At 54.9% G+C, this 20,292-nt stretch overlaps 6 protein-coding genes across 6 annotated transcripts in view; 3 read left to right on the top strand and 3 right to left on the bottom strand.

Moving 5' to 3' along the window:
- PTSG_09822 (uncharacterized protein) overlaps positions 1–2,241 on the top strand; it is a gene marked incomplete at its 3' end in the record, with an annotated part of 3,576 nt that extends 1,335 nt beyond the window's left edge. The window contains exons 3-9 of the mRNA XM_004989122.1: positions 88–228; positions 390–450; positions 618–734; positions 938–1,144; positions 1,404–1,554; positions 1,739–1,886; positions 2,198–2,241. Of these exons, the coding sequence (XP_004989179.1) occupies positions 88–228; positions 390–450; positions 618–734; positions 938–1,144; positions 1,404–1,554; positions 1,739–1,886; positions 2,198–2,241 (869 nt within the window). The remainder of the gene's footprint in view (positions 1–87; positions 229–389; positions 451–617; positions 735–937; positions 1,145–1,403; positions 1,555–1,738; positions 1,887–2,197) is intronic.
- A 230-nt stretch (positions 2,242–2,471) lies between these two features.
- Positions 2,472–6,475, top strand: PTSG_09821 (uncharacterized protein; the record flags this gene model as incomplete). Its single annotated transcript, XM_004989121.1, has 4 exons — positions 2,472–2,703; positions 2,950–3,001; positions 3,210–3,283; positions 3,549–6,475. The coding sequence occupies 4 exons, from the start codon at positions 2,472–2,474 to the stop codon at positions 6,473–6,475; spliced, it is 3,285 nt and encodes a 1,094-aa protein (XP_004989178.1).
- Positions 6,476–7,513: 1,038 nt separating this feature from the next.
- PTSG_09820 (uncharacterized protein) lies at positions 7,514–14,157 on the bottom strand (the record flags this gene model as incomplete). The annotated part of the gene is made up of 23 exons (XM_004989120.1): positions 7,514–7,612; positions 7,772–7,875; positions 8,030–8,090; positions 8,275–8,378; positions 8,714–8,793; positions 9,092–9,177; positions 9,393–9,471; positions 9,651–9,793; positions 10,020–10,082; positions 10,265–10,336; positions 10,552–10,629; positions 10,812–10,947; positions 11,159–11,271; positions 11,475–11,537; positions 11,744–11,942; positions 12,166–12,305; positions 12,460–12,517; positions 12,715–12,867; positions 13,037–13,110; positions 13,392–13,475; positions 13,647–13,709; positions 13,862–13,924; positions 14,119–14,157. The coding sequence occupies 23 exons, from the start codon at positions 14,155–14,157 to the stop codon at positions 7,514–7,516; spliced, it is 2,154 nt and encodes a 717-aa protein (XP_004989177.1).
- Positions 14,158–14,490: 333 nt separating this feature from the next.
- On the bottom strand, positions 14,491–17,925 carry PTSG_09819 (uncharacterized protein). Its single transcript, XM_004989119.1, has 8 exons — positions 17,509–17,925; positions 17,309–17,383; positions 16,971–17,073; positions 16,690–16,817; positions 16,096–16,182; positions 15,799–15,894; positions 15,438–15,569; positions 14,491–15,125 (listed from the first exon to the last, which is right to left on the bottom strand). Exons 1-8 carry the CDS (start codon positions 17,779–17,781, stop codon positions 14,760–14,762), a joined length of 1,260 nt encoding a protein of 419 aa, XP_004989176.1. The 5' UTR covers positions 17,782–17,925; the 3' UTR covers positions 14,491–14,759.
- A 41-nt stretch (positions 17,926–17,966) lies between these two features.
- Positions 17,967–18,991, top strand: PTSG_09818 (uncharacterized protein). Its single transcript, XM_004989118.1, has 2 exons — positions 17,967–18,214; positions 18,630–18,991. The coding sequence occupies exons 1-2, from the start codon at positions 18,056–18,058 to the stop codon at positions 18,687–18,689; spliced, it is 219 nt and encodes a 72-aa protein (XP_004989175.1). The 5' UTR covers positions 17,967–18,055; the 3' UTR covers positions 18,690–18,991.
- Positions 18,927–20,292, bottom strand: part of PTSG_09817 (uncharacterized protein) — a 2,126-nt gene continuing 760 nt past the window's right edge. The window contains exons 3-5 of the mRNA XM_004989117.1: positions 19,899–20,118; positions 19,589–19,667; positions 18,927–19,371 (exon numbers count right to left, since the gene is read on the bottom strand). Of these exons, the coding sequence (XP_004989174.1) occupies positions 19,210–19,371; positions 19,589–19,667; positions 19,899–20,118 (461 nt within the window). The 3' untranslated portion in view covers positions 18,927–19,209. The remainder of the gene's footprint in view (positions 19,372–19,588; positions 19,668–19,898; positions 20,119–20,292) is intronic.

Genomic DNA, 20,292 nt, shown 5'->3' with positions numbered 1-20,292 from the left:
CACACACACACACACACACACACACACACACACACACACACACACACACACACACACACACACATACACACAATCCACCATCTGTAGACACTGGCCCGCCTGCGCTGGTGATTGAGGCGGATGTATTTCTCGCCTCCGAGCTGCCGCCCTCTGGTGCAAAGCTCGACATCACCCTCACGTATGGGGAGTGCGCCCAGGATGAGTACGCGACCTACGACTTTGGCTTCGGTGCGTGCCCATGCCGTGGCCAATGATATTCGTGCACGCACACGTGCGAGTGTGTTTATGTGCGTGAGTGTGCTTGTGTGTGTGTGTATGTGTGTGTGCGATTTGTTGCGAGTGGCGCATGCTCATGTTGTGCAACTGCAATCCCTTACCCACTACCACAGAGACACTCACGTGTGCTGCTGAGCCGGATGTCTTTGAGCTCTTTACCTTCGACAACAACGAGTACGCTGATGGGCATGTGCACTTGCCCTTCCATGTCATGCCCACTTCTTCTGGGATAATTACCTCCTTTGCCACCACGTTCACACACACACACCTGCACTACGTGACACCTCCCACGTGCTCACGTGACACGGCATCTGTCACCACTGCCACTGATTTGACATCAGCATGAGCGGTCTTGGGGCAATGACGCGATCAACGTCGTGCTGGCTCTTCTATGACGACCGCAACGGCGACAACTACCTCACCATCGATACGGACTGCCTGCCGGACCTCGCCACGCAGTGAGTTGCGAAGACGATAACATGCATGTGTGCACACATGCAGAGGTGAAAAGTGTCCCCAGCCGCACACAAACACATTAATACACGTTGAGTACTCGTCTCATCTCATCCCATCGTCTCACTTCAACGCCGCCCGCTTTTCCCGCTTCCATTGCTCGTGTTTGCGTGCGTGTTGATCGTGTGTGCGTGTTCGCGCGTGTCAGGATTGCGCTGCCATCAGATATGACGGTGTCGATGTGGGTCAAGTTCCCCTCCAACATCCTATACTTCCTCTACACCACGCGCCTTTTTCGCTTCCGCAACGGCAATCAGATTGTCAAGTTTGAGGTGGCCAGCAACAACATCCCCCACCTGTACATTTCCGATGCCACGGGTGCCACCATTGGCGATCTCTCTGCTCCGTCTTCATGGTACGTCCTCGCAATGCTTGCAAGCAATCATCCTGGGATCTTGGCCGTTGTTTGATGTGAACGAACATTGGCTTGGTGCTTGATGTATTCCAGACCACACACGCTGCTGCTATTCCCTCCCTTCCCCCTAACCAGCATGCTCCCGCCATCACCACCACCACTAACACCACCACCACCATCACCATCACCACCACCACCACCACCACCACCACTAACACCACCACCACCATCACCACATCCTCGGTATTGTTGTATGCAGGGATGGTATCTTCTCGACCATCAGCACGAACAAGTGGAACCACTTCCAAGTGTCGTTTGGCGCCTCGGGCATGTACATCTACTGCAACGGCATCCTGATCGCCTCCTCGCCAGCAGCGGTCAATGTCGGCTCGTTGGCCACCGGCACAGAGGTGCGCTTGTGCTGAACCTCTACCAGTGTGATTGAGCCTGCCGCGCTGGTGTTGTTTGACAGCGTTTGGTGTCAGTGCGTTGCAATGACATTTCCCCACACGTGTATGACCTCCATTTCTCACATGCACACACCACCACCGCCACTACCACCACTCGACCCCGCACGTCTTTGTGCGCTACCAGTTCAAGCTTGGGTCGGGCTACACAGTCTGCGACGGCCTCGGCATTGACAACGTGGCCGTGCTCTCCGGCCAGCTCACCCCGCGCCAGCTCATGCATCGCCTCCCCATCCGCGGCTGTGTCGGGTTCTCCTGTGCCGTCGACTTCCAGAGTGAGTGCTGCGTCATGCATGTGACACGATGGAAACGGTGCTGCTGATGATGTGACCAGTGGATGCGCTGGTGCCAGTTGAGTGCGGTGGTTGTGTTTGCTTTCTGATTGCCTCATGGTTGTGATGTTCCGCCTTGCAGATGGTGTTGTGCTTACGACAACAACAACAACAACAACAACTACAACAACAACAACTACAACAACAACAACAACAACAACAACAACAACAACAACCACAACAACAACACACACACACACACACACACACACACACACACACACAACAACAACACACACACGTGCAACCATTAGCGAATCTCGGGCTGAGAACGCTGTCGTACCCATTCCGATATTAACTACGCTGCATCACGCGGGCAACGATTGGATTATCATTGATCGGTTGACCTCTGGGAGGGTACATGCGTCCACGAGCAATCCGCCATCGCCTAGGAGTCGTGAGATGCGGAATGCTCCAGCGATTGTAAGCACAAGCTACGGGAATGGACGCGCTTGAGTCCTGGACTAGGGCTCCGAAGTACGGTAGGATGGGATATACATAAAAAACTAACGCAATGTGAGGGAGGGAATGATTGCTACCGCCCCACCCTGCTCAACGACAACAACAACTTCTACAACAACAACAACAACAACTTCTACAACAACAACAACAACTTCAACAACAACAACAACAACTTCTACAACAACAACAACAACTTCAACAACAACAACAACAACTTCAACAACAACAACAACAACAACAACAACAACAACAACAAAAACAACTTCAACAACAACAGCAACCACCACGACTTCGTCAAGTACCGCCCCCACCACCACATTCATTCCCACATCGTCCACCACGTACGTGTGCACCAGCACTCCTTGGGTCTCTGACACACCAGCCCCCGGCTTGTTTCTTGCGTGTATGCTCTCTTGTCGATTGATTGTTTGTCCATGTGTTTGCCTGCGTTTTTCACATCTCCTGACACCCATCCACTTGTCCCAAACACACACACACACACACTCACATACACACGCATACACGCATGCTTGCGGCTGTGCAGGTCTTGCGCTGCTGACCATACGGGAACGGACAACTGGCCACATGCTCCCACGGTAAGCCAACCAACACCACACCTATGTTCGTGCCAATCTCTGTCATGGCACACTACGCAAATCATCACTGCGCACACACGCGAGCACCTGCCCTCCCTTTATTTCATACGATTCACCATTGCATGTCCACCACCAATCCACCACCACCACCACCACCATTCCGACATGCGTCACGGATTTAGGGCGGCCTGTACTCACTGCCGTGCAGTGCAGGCTCAACCCGTCGCGTCTTTCGCATCTGCTGCACTCTCACCTCCGTCGGCACCAGCCGTGCTGGCTCAGGTACACACACACGCACACACACACACACATGTGGTGATGTTGTGGTTGCTGTTCTTGTGGCGTATCTCTTTCGCTTGTCGCAATCATTTCCCTTTCTTGAACAAGCACGTTCAAGGCCGTGTGGTCTTGTGTTTGTATCGTATTTGCATTCACGTTCACTCACAACACACGCGGTCACACATGCGCCCACACACTCGCTCATGCACATGCTCACACACGCGCAAACACAAACATGCAAACATGCAAACATGCAACCACGCTGCAGACGTGTGCATCCGGAGCCGGTTTGGGACATGGCTGCAGCCCGACGCGAGCGCGTGCTTGAAGGATGTGACAGACGCGCTGGACAGCATCGCTGACGGGCTGGTGCAGTCAGGGAGCCACGCAAACAACAACGCCAATGACAACGCGCACAACAACGGCAACAACGGCAACAATGGCAACAATGGCAACAACGGCAACAACGGTAACAACGGCAACAATGGCAACAACGGCAACAATGGCAACAGCGTTGATGTTCAGAGTGTTTCCAACGACATCGCCGATGCCCTGAATGACGCAACCGCACGAATCCTGGGCAACTCATCCACACCGACAACGTCGACCGCCCCCCTCACACCAGAAGAGATCAGAGCCCGACAGGACGTTGTCCTGCAGAGCGTGCGCACGCTCGCCGTGCTTGCAAACACCGCCGCGTACAGCAACCGCACAGTCACACCTGAGACGCTTGACCGCGTGTTTGATAGCTTCAACACGCTGGCGTTTTCGTCCGGCGCCGCATCGCTCGATCTCAACGCCTCGCAGGTTGAGAGCCAGCTCGCTGACACGGGCGTCACCGTCGACACCGCGTCCCCGTTTGCATTCACGGGCGCGCTGCTCGGCATGGTGCACCGGCTTGCAGGGGCAGTGACCAGGGCCACGGGCGCATTCAACTCGTCCACGCCAGACGCAGGCGTGGAGGTGGTGCTTTCGCCTGTCAGCCGAACACGCATCTTTGAGTACGCGTCCACAAAACCCAGCGGTCGCCGTGTGCAGGCTGAGGTGCCGCTTCCTGCCGAGTTCACCGCCAACAACAACGACACCGTCGTGTCTGTGCTGTACTTTGATCCAGAGCGCAGCAGCCAGACACTGCCCGCCAACCAGGCTGCCGTGGCCTCCCCAGTGATCGACGTCAGCCTCGTCTCAGCAGCGGATGGCTCCAAGGTTAACACCAGCGGCATTAACGGCCTCTCCTTCTCCATGACGTTTGAGACGTCGTTGCCCGCAAGCACGGCTGTTCCCGCCATGCTCAGCCGCTACATGTCGCCCGGGTTTGAGATGCCAGCCATTCTGGCAGAATCTGCGGAGATTGTGGGCGTTGCGCCCGCGAGCATTGACAACACCACGCTTGTTCTCCGCGTGGCCCTTCTTCCCATCGACACCAGCAGCGAGGACGCGGCCCTGATCCAAGAGGGCGTGAAGGAGCTCAAGTCCACCCTCACCCGCAAGTGCGACCCTGCCGTGCATGGCCCCGTGTGCCTGGATGACACGACCAGCTCCATGTATGTGCCATTTGCGCCGTCCTGCAGGTGGTGGGATCCAGCCACCGATGCGTGGGCGGGCGAGGGCTGCGTTGCTTCCGACGTCGCCGTCATTCCCCACCCCTCGTCATCATCATCGTCATCGCCTGCCTCGTCGTTTGTGCGCGTGGCCGCCGGTCAGATGCCCACGCTCGAGGTCACGTGCACGTGCACGCACATGACGAGCTTTGCCATCCTCGTCACCAACGCAGACAGCGCCGTCGCTGGTGGCGCGCTCTCTGCCGAGCAGGAGGGACTGACGCTCCTCACGTACATTGGCACGGGCCTGTCGTGCCTGTGCCTGCTGCTTACCATCGTCGCATACATGGCGTTGTGGAAGAAGCCGTACGTGCAGCAGCACCACAAGTTGGTGGTGCACATGTGCGTGCCGCTGCTGTTCATGCAGCTGCTCTTGCAGTTTGTGCTGCAGCCAGACCTCCATGACAACTCAGCCGTCTGCCTGCTGGTGGCGCTGCTGCTGCACTTCTGCCTCCTCGCCATCAGCGGGTGGATGCTGTGCATCGCCTATGACATCCACTGCACCTTCGTCTCCGTCTTCAACAACAACAACAACACCGCCACGTGGAAGCTGGCCATGTACGTGTACACCGCGTGCGCCGCCATTGTTGGCGTGTGTGTGTTCCTGGACCGCAAAGACTACAGCACCTCATCCTACTGCTGGATCGACATGGCCTCCCATCTTCGCTACGCCTTCCTCGTCCCGTTTGCCGGGTCCCTCCTCATCAACACCGTCGTGCTCGTGCGGGTGCTGGCCAACATCAAGCAGCGTGTGCAGCTCAAGACAACCGTCATTGCCGGCCTGGCGTTCATGTGGATCCTCGGGTTCTCCTGGATCTTCGCCATCATCGCGCTGTTCAACGACCACATTGCCCTGCAGTATCTCTTCACCATCTTCACGCTTGGCGAGGGCATCTTCATCTTCGTGCACTATGTCGTGCGCCACACCAATGTGCGCGAGGCGTACGTGCTGTCGTCCCAGACGAAGCTCGAGCGCCGCCAGATCACCATGCTCAACGCAAAGGCCAAGGACTACTCATCGTCAGGCACGCACAAGCGCACGGGCACAACCGGCGTTGGTGCTGGCGACTCGTCCACCGTCAGCTCCATGTGGGACATGCGCAACGAGCCTCCAATGGAGAGCACCAAGTCCCTGGCCGACACCGTTGGTGAGTCCTCGTCCACGTTCAAGCTGCGGCTGCCACGGCTCAGCAACCGCCACTCCGCAGCCCGCGTGGTCTCGTTTGACAACGGGCGGGCCGTGTCCCCCGACATCTCCGTGCACATGGGCGATGACTGTCCAGATGACATGGGCATCGTGGCGCGCTATGCACAGCAGACGCCGCCCAACACGCCGCCGTCGCCGTCCCGCCAGCGCGCCCGACGCAGCCGCCGGCACACAAACCGCATTGCCCAGGACGACGTGCAGTTGGCGCTCAACACGTCGCGCAGCGCAACCGCGAGCCCCATCAGCCCGCCGCCAGACTACCTGCGCAGTGGCCTGAGCACGCCAACGTCGCTCGTGGAAGCTGACCTGAGCATCGACCCAACGGATGGGGATGACGACCACCACCACGACCACAGCACTTCCAGTATCGTCTCCTCAGACTGTTAGAGGACGCGTTGGCGCTGCACTGGTGCTGCTGCTGTGGCCAACACGTCTGATGGACATCGTCTGTGCCATCGCACGCTCTATGCTTGTCCTTTCTATGTGTGTATGAAATAGCCTCGTTGGTTTCAGTTGAGTTTGAAGGTTTTGTTGTTTTCTTCTCTCTTTGTCAGTGTCTGTAGGGTGGCTGCTGCCACGGCATCGTCTCGTATTTTTTTCAATGCTTTGCTTTCGTTCGTTACACTCTCGCTCGCGTGCGTGTGTTTGTGCTTCGTTAACCGAACGCAACTGATGCGGTGCTTATTTTGTTTACCCGTGTCTATAGAGTTCATGTGATGGTATTGTGGTACATACGCATGTTACTGCTCATCCTTTGTGTTTGTTTGTCTTCGCTTTTTCATCTCATCTCATGTCAACTGTCGCTCCTTACGTGCCGTCAACTCCTCACCTTCCTCTTCATTCCTCATTTTCTCCTCTCCTCTTCACCTTTGGAGGCGGCCAGAGCCGCTTGCTGTTGTTCTTCGTTCTTTGCATGCATGGTTCATCGATATCCCCGTTGTCACTTGTCATCACATTTTGCTTTGGGCCTTTTCTTTGTGTTTGTGCATTTCAAGTCGCTGTGCTTGTGTTTGACGCGTGTCTCGCCAAATTTTGTCTGAAGTTGTAGTCGCATTGTGCTGTCTTTTCCCTCATTTGTGCTGTGTTGGGCTGGTCTTCACCATGGCGCTAGGGGAACAAAAATGTTGGTGCAGATGCGATTGGTTCGTTTGTTTTCTCTTGTTTCTTCTCCCTCGAACATACTGTGTGTTCTTCTGTCCACGATATGTGTTTTGTTTTTTTTTTCTGTTTTCAGTTGATGCTGAAGAGTTCATGATGACTGCATTGGTTCATAAACGTCAATGCCACACAGCACGTAAAGATGTCGAGAAAGTAACACACGTGTAATGCACAAAGAGCTCCAGGCACAACAACAGCATGCAAGCAATGAACACACACACACACACGCACACACACGAACACGAACACGCACAGCGAATCGCGTCGTTACTCGATTTCGTGTTCGAAAAAGTCAATGAGACTGTTGAAGTCGTAGTTGTCCAATATCGCCGTCAGCGTCACCAAATGCGGCTTGCCGTTCAACCCCTGCGGTGTGTGTGTGTGTGTGTGTGTGTGTGTGTGTGTGTGTGTGTGTGTGTGTGTGTGTGTGTGTGTGTGTGTGTACATCAGGATGGCGAGCTCGAGCAAGTAATCGCGAACACAGGCGACAGCGCCATTACCACCGGCAAGAGCAACACCACTCACGAGGGCTTTGCATTTGTCGATGAAGAGGTCGGTGACGACACCGTAGAGGCGTTCCAGCTGACACGGCTGGCTCTCGTACTCCGCCATCAACTCAGCAGCGTGCTCTGGGTAAACGTGGATGTGCGTGCAAGTGTGTATGTGTGCGTGTGAGTGGGGTAAGAGAAAGGCGAGGGGAGAGGCTGGGTTACCATACATAGCGCACACATCACAAGCAGCGCCCCAGCAAATGCGTGCATGTGTGCATGTGCGTGACGGTACCGAGGATGGCGCGGTATTCCGCCGAGAGTGATTCGCGTCCGCCCTCCTGCGTCTCCAATTCCTGATGACGGCGATGATGATGATGGCGGTTAGGTGGTGGTGATGGCGTGTGGACTTCAACACGAGGGTGCTTTCATCGCATCGTACGAGCAAGCGCTGGTTCCACTGCAACCACTTGCTGCACACACCGTCACAACGCGACAGCCCCATGTCGGCCTCTCCTCTCGACATCAACGCGTGCTCACCTTGAGGGTCTGGATGATTTCGACCTTTCGCATGAGATCAATCTGGTGCTCGAGTTTCGGCGCCAAGCGCTCCAGCACATACACGCACGAGTGCGGATCAACATCTGTGTGTGTGTGTGTGTGTGTGTGTGTGTGTGTGTGTGTGTGTGTGTGTGTGTGTGTGTGTGTGTGTGTGTGTGTGTGTGTGCGTGTGTGTGTGTGTGTGTGTGTGTGTGTGTGTGTGTGTGTGTGTGTGAGGGGGGGGGGGTTAGGGTTGCATGGTGTGGTGAGTCGATTGGGACGAGGCATGGACAGCGAAAACAAAGGCAGGCGAGACTCATGAACGGAGAAAGAAGATGAGAAGCGACAAACACACACACACACACGCACGCACGCACACACACACACACACACACACACACACACACACACACACACACACACACGACACCAACCTTACCTTCTGTCAATGTGATTGTTGCGTGCAGTTGCGCTGTGCTAAATGATGTCCTTGACTTTGGCGAGAGTGGACAGATTGTCCTACTGAAATATTGCATTCCCGTCCCTGCCCACAAGAGCAATGAGCAGGCACGTGTGTGTGTGTGTGTGTGTGTGTGTGTGTGTGTGTGTGTGTGTGTGTGTGTGTGTGTGTGTGTGTGTGTGTGTGTGTGTGTGTGTGTGTGTGTGTGTGTGTGTGTGTGTGTGTGTGTGTGTGTGTGTGTGTGTGTGTGTGTGCGTGTGTGTGTTCTGTGAGCACGTATGTGTTTTATGTGCGTTGCGAGGCAACCACGTCCAAACAACAGGTCAACATGCTCCCGCAGCGAGCCGCGGCACTGACGCGAGCGTGCAGGTGAGGGCGGTGCCGATGAACGTGGAGCGGAACGCGTACGAGACGGAGGGCGACGTTGGCAGCCGCGATGGAACCTGGACATGATGATGACGATGATGATGGCGATGGTGGTGGTGGTGGTGGTGGTGGATAAAGGATGGTTAACCAAGTCAAGTAGGAAGGGAAGGGATGCGAACATGAAAATTTCGACAGACAGACAGAGAGGTGGATTGACGAGCAGGTGAGCAGGCAGATACGCACGCGCACTCGCACTTCGCATGCACGCGGGTGTAAGCAACAGCGCGTCTACCTCAGGGAGACACTGTGCGAGCCAGGAGTGGACGTCAGCGAGAGCAAACGACCCGTTGATCTCCAACTTGTTGACAAGGCTGACGATGACACGTGATCATGGTGTTGGCGGGGTTGACAGTGATGGTAGAGTGAGAAGCGTTGTAAGCAGATTCGTTGGGCGGAGATGTCATCCTCACACACACACACACACACACACACACACACACACACACACACACACACACACACACACACACACACAGCGCAATCACCCCACTTTGCGTCGTCGATGGGCTTGAGCGAGCGTTCGTGCAGTGCGAGCGCGCGAATCGGCAGCTCGCGCCTGTGTGCAATCTTCGGTTTCGTGCGCGGGACCACGAACACATTCAACGTGCCGTGCTGGCCCTCAATCGAGCGCAGCTGAGCAATTGGGGGGAGATGTTGGTTGATTCGTGATGGCGTAGGTGTTGGTGTGTGCGATGTGTGTGTGTGTGTGTGTGTTGGTGTGTGTGTGTGCATGAATCGTGTTGAGTTGTCGATCAACTGAGTCGAGGCCACGAACATGTTGCATGACGACGCGTTCAACCCATCATCATCATCATCATCATCATCACCACCACCATCAACACCATCATCATTAACTCACGCGGACATCGAGTTTTGTGATTCCGTCCTCACAGCGGTACGTGGCCAGCACCGCGCTGCCATCCTGATCATGGTGGCGGTGGAGGGGCAGTTGATGGTGGTGGTGGTGGTGGTGGTGGTGAGAATGGAAGGGTGCGGGGCCACTGAGCTCTAGCTTTTGGTGGCCCACGTTCAAAAGTGTGGCCATCTCTACCACTCACACTCGCACCACCATCATCATCGCAACCACCACCATGTGAAACTCACGGAGCCGCCGCTGGTGAAGGACGCAACGGCCTTTGAGTGGCTGACGTCAAGCAGATCAAGCGGGACATTCGACTGGAGAGGGTGGATGGGGTGGAAGAGAAGGAAGGGATGGAGGAACAGGTGGGTCGCGAGAAGATTGCTGTGCATACGGCTGCAAACATACACACACACACACACACACACACACACACACGTGATCACATGCACACATGCACACACACACACATACTCACACGCACGCACACACGCACACAGACACACACACACACATGTGCACACTGCTTAACCTGGAGGAGAACAAAGTCGATTGAAACGGAGGTTTCGATGGAGAGGAGATAGCTGGCGAGCTGGCTTCGAAGCTCAAACTGAACACATACACGGCAACGGCACGAACAAGCGTGAGCGAAGTGATAGAGGGGAGGGAGGTGGTGCAAGCGGATGACAGTGCATAGAGCGCACGCATACATATGTAGACACAGACACACAGAGACAGACAGACACACACACATACAGACACGCATACGCATACGCAACGTGCGCGTCTCACGTTACAGAGGATGTCGATATCGGGCATGGCGGACGGCAGCGCTTCTTTCGATGATGATGATGATGATGACTGCTGTGTCGCCGCGTCTGTTGCAGAGGCAAGCTGCTCCTCCAACGCAGCAATCTCCCGGTTCAGGCTGACGATGATGGTGGCGGTGGTGGCGGTGGTGGAGTTTTGGTTTGGTTGATGGGATGATTTTCAAGACGGTAATACCAACACAAACCCGCACGCGCACGCGCACACACGCACACACACGCGCGCGCACACACACACACACACAAACACACACACACACGCACGAACACACACACACACACACACACACGCACGCACGAACACCAACGCACGTGTTCATCTTGTCGACGTCTGAGGCGTGTGCGGCGTGTCTGCTCTCTGCCGATGCGAGGGCCGGGTCCGACGAGAGGCCAACAACGTGCCCAGAGTACGTCACAACAACAACCTAAATTCAATTGGTGTCGATGATGGCGAGGGGCATCAGGGGATGTGACCGACCACAAATGCCGGGTTGATGTGGTTTGACCACAAAGCATGGTCTTGTGCTTCCATTCCATAAACATCAAGAATTGTTGTTCTGAACCATCAAGTCATCGCCACCACCGCCATGGCAAACGCGTGACACAATGCTGCTGTGTCACTTCTCACCTCGGCGTGGTCTCTGCTCGACACACGCGCACCAGCGATGGACGTGATCGTGGAGCCCACGCTCTGAGATGGTGGTGGTGGTGGTGGTGGTGGTGGTGGTGGTGTTGGTGAAGGGATGATGAAGTGGGGGCGGTGAATGGGGTGGGATGGGTAAGCAGAAAGTAAGCAATGCACACACACACACACACACACACACACACACACACACACACACACACACACACACACACACACACACACACACACACACATACACCATGATCCCTCACCGTCTTGTGGACGAGTGTTGGCGGGCCGGCCGTGTCCACTTCGCCGTCCTCTTCAAAGGTGTACACCTCCACAGCACCGTCACTTCGACCAACCAGCACGTTTGGTGTTCCGCTGCCCATCACATCGTACGTCGCAATCGCCGTCACGGAGGCAGCCTGATCCAGGCCCCGGTGCACCCATACCACCTCAAACCCGTCCCTGCAAAGCGTGTGCCGCGCGCGTGTGCCGTGTGTGATGTGATTACGTGTGGTGTCCTTGCATACGGCACAGCAACGACCACAAGGAAGCCTCCGCCTCTCAAAGCACACACACACACACACACTCAAAGCACACACTCAAAGCACACACACACACACACACACACACACACACAGACACAGACACACACAAGGGCACCGAACAGACGCCACATCATGCCCACCTGCCGAGTTCGATCATGGCAAACGTGCCATTCGCCGCGCCGACGAGCACGGTGCCCTTGACGGAGGACGAGGGGTCGTCGAAGCAGCACAGGCACTCGGGGACATCTGGCAGGTCCGCATACACCACAACACGCGACCCCTGGCAAGGTGAAGAAGGGAAGGGGTGAGGTGATTGGAGGTGTCGTGGTTCTACCGCACAGGCGCCAACAGAGGTGTGTGTGTGTGTGTGTGTGTGTGTGTGTGTGTGTGTGTGTGTGTGTGTGTGTATGTGTGTGTGTGTGTGACGTGTTTACCTCGAGCACTCGTAGGCTGCGATCAGAGCAGGCAAGCACCGGGAGCTTGTGTTTCGTGCTGTCGATGGCAACATGACAGCGGGTCGATGCAGGTGTGGATGTGAACGCGTGCGCGTGGGGAAATGAGTCAATTGGTACGGGTTCGTGAATGCATCATCATCATCATCATCAGCAGCAGCAGCAGCAGCAGCAACAACAGCAGCGGTTGAGTGATAACAACGAGAACAAGAGCAAGAACAAGAACAGCAGCAGCACCTAGCAGTGGGTGCGCCGTGCTGGCTCGGAAGGTGGATGGCAACCATGTCCCTGATGGTGTCTGATGCCATGTACGAATGCTCGTCCTTATTGTTCACGAAATGCGTGTACAGATACTCTCCAGCCACTTGAATGTGTCCATCACGCAGGCACCTACAAATGTGTGTGTGTGTGTGTGTGTGTGTGTGTGTGTGTACGTGTGTGAGCTCATTAAGAGCCGTCCATTTTGATTGTGTTGCATGTCAAAGGCATTACCGAATCAACCCACACGTGCATGCGTAAATGCACACACACAGACACACACAGAGGCACATGGGCGCACATTGCGTTGATGGCCTCCGTCATGTATGTCGTCATTGTGAAGAAGTTCTTTCCCTTCTTGCTGTACCCGCGGACCTGGCCGCCGCAGCACGCAAAAGCTCGTGAGCACACAGCCATCAACAAACACACACACACACACAGTCATCAACAAACACACACACACACACGCACGCACACACACACACAGCCATCAACGCACACGCACACACCCAGCCATCAACGCACACACACACACATACAGCCATCAACGCACCCCCCCCCAAGAACAACCACGCCTCTTCACCACCGCAACCATCACCGCATCCATCCATTCCTCCATCACATCAAGTCATCGTTGCGTGAAGGGAGCAACCGACCTCGGACCCAGCAGCGACGAAGGCGCGGTCACCAAGCATCTCCAGTCGTGTTATTGCCGTGCCGCCAAGCGTCTTGAATAGGACCTGTGTGCGAATGCCGTGTGTGAGGGGGGCGTGTGGGATTGAGAGGAAAAGGCGATGACACACATGCAAGCAGCATGAGTTAGAAATGGCGTCCATTCCAGCACCTGATGTGCATCAGCCACACACACACACACACGCACACATGCTCCACTGCATCTCTGTCCTACGCACAACGGGGTGTTGCTTCTTGATGCCAAAGCATGTCAGGACGCCATCGTTGTCGCCAACAATAACCTGGCAACGTTCACAACAGCACACAGGGAGTGGCACAAAGGCAAACGCGTGTCAGCGGTAACAGGCTTCTTCAGACCAACACCCAAATTAGAGACACAGCAAGCCATGGCAAGTCAAGCATCCACGCATGTCCACGTCAAAGGCCATGCAACCTTGTCTGGCCTTCCAGAGGACGACGGGATGATGCCAAGCGTGTGTTTTGCAGTGTTGCCAATCTATGTGTGTGTGTGTGTGTGTGTGTGTGTGCGTTTGTGTGTGTGTGTGCGTTTGTGTGTGTGTGTGTGTATGTGTGTGAGTTGGAGCATGGCAACGGACAAGCCAAGGAAATGTCAGTGGGTCAGACATGCTTAATTCGACAAGGACAGCAGCGCACAAACGTTACAGCACTCCCAATGCCACCCATCCCTACCTGAATGTATTCGATTGGCGTCAAGTGAATCACATCCATCCCTGCAGTCGCGGGAAGGGGGGGGGGGATGGAAGGGGAGACGCAAAGCAAGCGGTTGGTGTTGTTCGTCGTTGTTGTTCGTTGAGATGGACGGAAGTGCGGACAATTTGCGTATATCTTCAGGGAATAATATCGGTTGTTGCTGGCTGTTGTTGTTGTTTGGTGTTTGGTTGGTTGAAGTTGCTGTTGTGGCTGCTGTGTGGTGCTGTCGTGCCATGCCACGCACACACACGCACACACACTCTCACACACACACACACACACACATTTCATGCCAAGCTGCTGCTCTCATTCGGTTAACACCATGTGGTCGGTTCGACTACCATCCATCAGAAAAGCAACACACACACACACACACACACACAGACACACGCGCATCACATGCATTCATACAGAACACGAAAGCTAATTGATTGCACTACCAACAGCCAGCGACACAGAAGAACAGGCCACACATACAAGCAAGCACACAGGCATACGACGCATCAACGCCAACGGCTATCCCACACAACCACATCAAAACAGACAACATTCCTTCCAGAAGCAACATGGGCCAAGCGTGTGCGATCACATCACGTCACACCACGTCACACCGCGTCACATCAGATGACGTTGGGGCATCCGCCCTTCTTCTTGTCGTCGTGCTTAAACGCCTTGACGAGGATCTCTGTTGTGCGCGGGAACGGCACGTGCGCCTCCTTCACGCACGACTGCAACATGCCCTGGTCCTTCAGCAGGCACTTGCCGTCAATCGTCTTCACGCGCGTGTTGATGCGCCACGTGCAGTTGTTGGCCAGGCTGAGCTTCTCCCCCGGTGGACACAGCCCAGACTCCGGCAGCGAGAACCACGAGCCGACGTCAGTGTTGTTGGTACACTGCCCGCCGCGTGTCTTGATGCCAAAGGACGCCTCACGCCCCACGGGCGGGAGCTGGTCCCCGATGCACGCGCCAGGGTACCCGTTGCATTGCTGCCATGACGTGATGGTGATAGCGGTGGTGGTGGTGGTGGTGTGTGTGTGTGTGTGGGGGGGGGGAGGTCAGTGGAGGACTTGGTGGTGGAGAGGAGATAGAGATGATAGATGCGTCAAAGGTGCAGTTCACAGTGATGATTAAAAATTAACACGAGAAGCATGGACAAGGAGGGGTTGAGGCAAACGCCAAACAAACATACGCACACACACACACATGTGCACACACACACACACACACACACATACGCACACACACACACACGCACGACCACAAACACGCACACACATACAGCACGATGAATAGCGCACCTCGTACTGGCCCCACTTGTTGACGACGTCGATCTTGTAGTGGGACACGTACTCGTACTGGTCCTGGCTGGTGTGGTTGCTCAGGGCATCTGTGCAGATGAACACAACATCGCCAAGCAGGTCAGCCACATCCTGCAGACAGGTGCACGGGTTCAAGGGAGGGGGCGAGGTTACAGAGTGTGGGGAGCAACGGCGTGAGAGGCTCTGCTTCGTCACTTGACAGGACACAACACATATGTGCACAGCACAGCATGAAGAGCATAATTGACAAGGAAACACACACACAAACATACACACACAAACACACACACAAACACGCATGCACACACACACTCTCTCTCACGCACGTGCACACACGCACCTGGTTGACAATGTCGCCGGTTGTGTTCTTTGGGTGGAAGATGTACGCGTCCAGCGTCTCGACCTCCTCGGGGCCGGGGCACACCTCGGGCGTCTCCTGATGACCAACCAGTGGTGGTGGTGGTGGTGTAAACGGGGCGCGCATGTGTATTGGAAGGCTTCGTGTGTGTGCACGCACTCACACACACACACACACACACACATACACACACACACACACACACACACTTTTCTGCACACACACACACACATGCACACGCAGTGAGCAACTTCACACTGCACAGTCGCGTTGTCGCACGTTGCACTCGTGTGGAGGGTCAAAGATGCTCTTGTCAAAGGGGTCCGGGTGGGGTGCAAAGTCTTTGTGAAACACAAACGACTGCGACTGTTGGAAGCAAAGAACACGTGTTGTGTGAGTTGCAAGGGGGTGAAACCCGGTGAGTCTGAGGTTGGAAAGGAATACAGTACACACGCATTCATAGATACACAAGTACACACACACACACACAGGCACACACAGGCACACACACACACACACACACACACACACACACACACACACACACACACACACACACACACACACACACACACCTAGTCGTACCGCAACACGCCGCAGCGAAAATTGTACACCTAGTTGGGTTACTTCCCCTAACTTCGGTAAGTATACGGCGTATCCTGACCCAAAACCCAATGGTCCTTGAGCGTTCGAGAAATGGTAACCCACATCGGAACTGCAGGCTCACGAGCCGGAAAATCCACACGAGTGGGACCTTTAGTGACCAAGGACACACACACACACACACACACACACACACACACACACACACACACAGGTACGCATGTACACACACACACATACACACACACACACAATGGCAGACAAACGAACGGTCTTTGTGGAGTCGGAGTAGACGGACTGGAGGACGGGGGTGTTGCCGTCGGTGCACATGGTGAGGGTGGCCGTGGGCGCAACAAACAGCCACTGGTCGCACGTGCGCCCGTCAATCTGGAGCTTGCCTGCAAGCACGGATAAACGCAGTGGAATGGGGAAAGACGAAGCCGTTGGGGGTGTGCAACAACAGCGCACATGCCTGTTCAGCTGCATCCACACACACACACACAGACAACACACACACACACACACACACACACACACACACACACACCAACCTTGGTACTTTGTTTTGGAGGACCTGACCCAGTCGAACATGTCGTAGAAGGTGCCGTCTCGGATGGGCTTGCACACGTCGTTGGCGACGTAGTACATGACATCCTGGTGGCCAAAGAACATGGGTGCAGTGGTGGCGTCAATGAGCACAGTGTCACCATCGTCATCGTGGTTGGCTCCACTGGCGTAGCAGTAACATAGAAAGGGAGCCAGAAAAGGAGCAAGTGCACGCTCATGTAAACACATACACACATGCATGCACGTGCACACACACACACATGTACGTGCACACACACACATGTACGTGCACACACACACACATGCATGTACGAAAACGCACCGGCAGGTAGTAGAAGCTGGTGTTGAGCGTGTAGCTGGTGATGGGCTCCAGTCGCGATGTGTTGTACATGGCGTTCTGCAATGACACAAGGAAGGCATGTGTGAGCGAAAGATATTCACAGACGGATACTGCACACACAGAATCCAAAACACACACACACACACACGCACGCACACAACAATGACCAATAACAACAACACCTTGTTTTCGAGGTCGTAGAAGAAGAGGCCCTCGCCCTCTGGAAAGTCATTGGCGATGGCCATGATGGACGATTGAAAACGGGGTGGGACCTGCGGCTTCTTCGGATCAGCTACTGCCTCGGAGCCATCCGAGAGGCGCACAATTTTCATGTTCGTCGCGCGCTGGAGTGCGTGCAGATCCAAAACGTGCGCTGCCGCCGCTGAGGGTGTTGCCAGTACAACACACATGAGCGCCAGTGCTGCTGTAGCCGCACCCACACCAGTTCCTGCCATCTTGTTTGTTTTCACACGTCCAACGTCCGGTCGCTGCTTGTCGTCGTCGCTGCTGTGATGATTGCTGGCGGTGGTGGTGGTGATGACAGTGAATGCTGCTCCTTCCTCCAGTCAACAGCAACAGGTTGTGTGGCTGTCGTATTGGTTGTAGAAAATAAGAGAATGTTTCCAACAAATTTTCCACACTCGCGAAAACAACGCAGCAGCAGCGGATACGAGAGACAAGCAAGAAGAAAGCACACACACACACACGAGCACAAGCACACGGACGAAGATGGGCGGGTTGAAGGTTGATCCAGCGATTGAGCGATGGGGTGCCATGCGCGAGACAACCGTGCGGCACTTCCGCATCACACCCAAGACGGCACGACAGGGGTTCTTGTGGGGTTTGGTTGTGCCTCTCATCATCTACGAGGGCGCCATCTCTGAGATGGTGCGTGTTTGTTGTTGTTGTTGTTGTTGTTGTGCGTGTTTGTTGTGTTGTGTGTGTGTGTGTGTTTGCATGTGTGTGTTTGTTGTGTGTGTGTGTGTTTGCATGTGTGTGTGTGTTTGCGTGCGTGTGTGTGTTTGTGTGCGTGTGTGTGTTTGTGTGCGTGTGTGTGTTTGTGTGTTCGTGTGCTTGCGTATGCGGAATGTTGTGATTACTTGCATTCGCATGTGTACGCCTTTGTGTTTGCGTTTGTGCTGGTTGAGTTGTAATCGTTATGTATGTTCACTTGCGTTGGTTGTTGCCGTCATTCTCTTCCATATCTCGCGTTTCCGCACCACGTCACCTCACACGCGTCTCACCTCGCCTCGCCTGCACGTTGTTGCAACCCCCTCCCCCTCCATATCACCCTCGTGAGCAGAAGAAGCGCGCCGTTGCTCGGGGAGAGGAGGTGCCCAAGTTCCCGTCCTTCTTCCAGTGACCACCCGTCACCGTTCATGTTGGAGAACTTGTGTCACGTATTGAGTGGAGTCGTGCTTGTACTGTTTTGAACGAGCGTTGCGTTCTTGTGTGCTGAGCCGCATCTTCTTGTTGTATTCAAAAGGGTATGTGTGTGTTTGTGTGAGTGTGTGTGTTTGTGTGTTTGCAAATAACCCTTTTCAAGTGTTGTCGTGCCTTGTCTGTCCCCTCCCACACCCACTGTCAGTTGTGTTGGTTGTGCTGTTCGTGTCGTTGTTTTCAACCTGTCTGCCCTTTGACAGCAATAAAAGCATCACCCCAAGCTCAAGCCAGACCATCACCATGCTGTGTACAGCACGCGGAAAGAAACACATTGACATGCAACGCGACTGCTACCCCAACATATCATGTCAATCCATGCACGCATCGTGTGATGTACAACACCGCAAGCGAATGCGGCGTCTCATTGTCCGGTTTCTGGTTGCCTAACCCCCCAGTCGCCTTTACACCACCATCACCATCACGACCACCACTGCCGCGTGTCACGCCATGACGGTGGTGCGGGTGAGCTGCTTGGTGGGGGTGTGCAGCACTTTCGTTGCACGTGAGGGCGATGTGGCTGTAAAAGATGTTCGCGAGTACATCACCACCTGTAGCAGGATGGATATGTCCACACCCACCTGCAGCAACCCACACACAAAGAACTGTGTGTGTGTGTGTGTGTGTGTGTGTGTGTGTGTGTGTGTGTGTGTGTGTGTGTGTGTGTGTGTGTGTGTGTGTGTGTGTGTGTGTGTGTGTGTGTGTGTGTGTGTGAACGACCAGCTGCAGCAAATCGACGGCCGTCCCACTCACCTGTAATTGCCACCACCATCACCTCCTCACCATCTCCACCACGCCATCAGCGAGCATTTTGCTTCACACCTGTGTCGGAGCGGAGCGCAGCACAAAGTAGGTTGTCTTGAAGATGTCGCCCGAGAGCCAGCAGCCAACCATGGCCACGCTGTATTGGAGGGAGGGAGGGAGGGTAATGAGTGGTGAAGGAGTGGGGCATGTGGGTTGAGATGCGGGCAGTTTTGGTCGAGGCAGGATCTTAGACGACGCAACTAGATAATATGAGCACGCACACACACACACATGCATGCACACACACACACACAAACACACGCACACACACACACACACACATACACAAACACACATGCGCACATCCCACAACGTCACCGCGACGCACCTCATTCCCTCTGTGCTCTTGTTCTTGAAGTTGTTGACAAACTGGGGCAGGCCAAGCGATGCCTCCAGCAGCAGCGACACCAAGCCAACCGTCTCCACAAACGCGGGCACCCCAATCATGATGAGCGTGGCCGAGCCAGACACGACCGCAAACAGCAGCACCGCCGTCACGTAGTCCTTGAAGTGCGCCCACCGCCAGAACGTCTTCAGATCAATCGTGCCTGACCATGTGTGTGTGTGTGTGTGTATGGGTGTGTGTGTGTGTGTGTGTGTGTGTGTGTGTATGGGTGTGTGTGTGTGTGTATGGGTGTGTGTGTGTGTATGGGTGTGTGTGTGTGTATGGGTGTGTGTGTGTGTGTGTGTGTGTGTGTGTGTGTGAATGTGTCTCAAGCGAC

The sequence above is a fragment of the Salpingoeca rosetta genome, assembly GCF_000188695.1.
Source record: "Salpingoeca rosetta unplaced genomic scaffold supercont1.31, whole genome shotgun sequence".
Taxonomy (NCBI): domain Eukaryota; class Choanoflagellata; order Craspedida; family Salpingoecidae; genus Salpingoeca; species Salpingoeca rosetta.
The sequence above is the reverse complement of the archived record's forward strand: the minus strand, read 5'-3'. Positions and strand labels throughout refer to the sequence as shown.

Coding starts and splice junctions, on each gene's coding strand:
- PTSG_09819 (XM_004989119.1), bottom strand. CDS start 17,781: ATGGCAGGAACTGGTGTGGGTGCGGCTACAGCAGCACTGGCGCTCATG. Junction 16,818..16,970: donor CTCCAAAACAAAGTACCAAG/GTTGGTGTGTGT, acceptor CCGTGCTTGCAG/GCAAGCTCCAGATTGACGGG. Junction 16,183..16,689: donor ACTCCGACTCCACAAAGACC/GTTCGTTTGTCT, acceptor TGCTTCCAACAG/TCGCAGTCGTTTGTGTTTCA.
- PTSG_09818 (XM_004989118.1), top strand. CDS start 18,056: ATGGGCGGGTTGAAGGTTGATCCAGCGATTGAGCGATGGGGTGCCATG. Junction 18,215..18,629: donor AGGGCGCCATCTCTGAGATG/GTGCGTGTTTGT, acceptor CCTCGTGAGCAG/AAGAAGCGCGCCGTTGCTCG.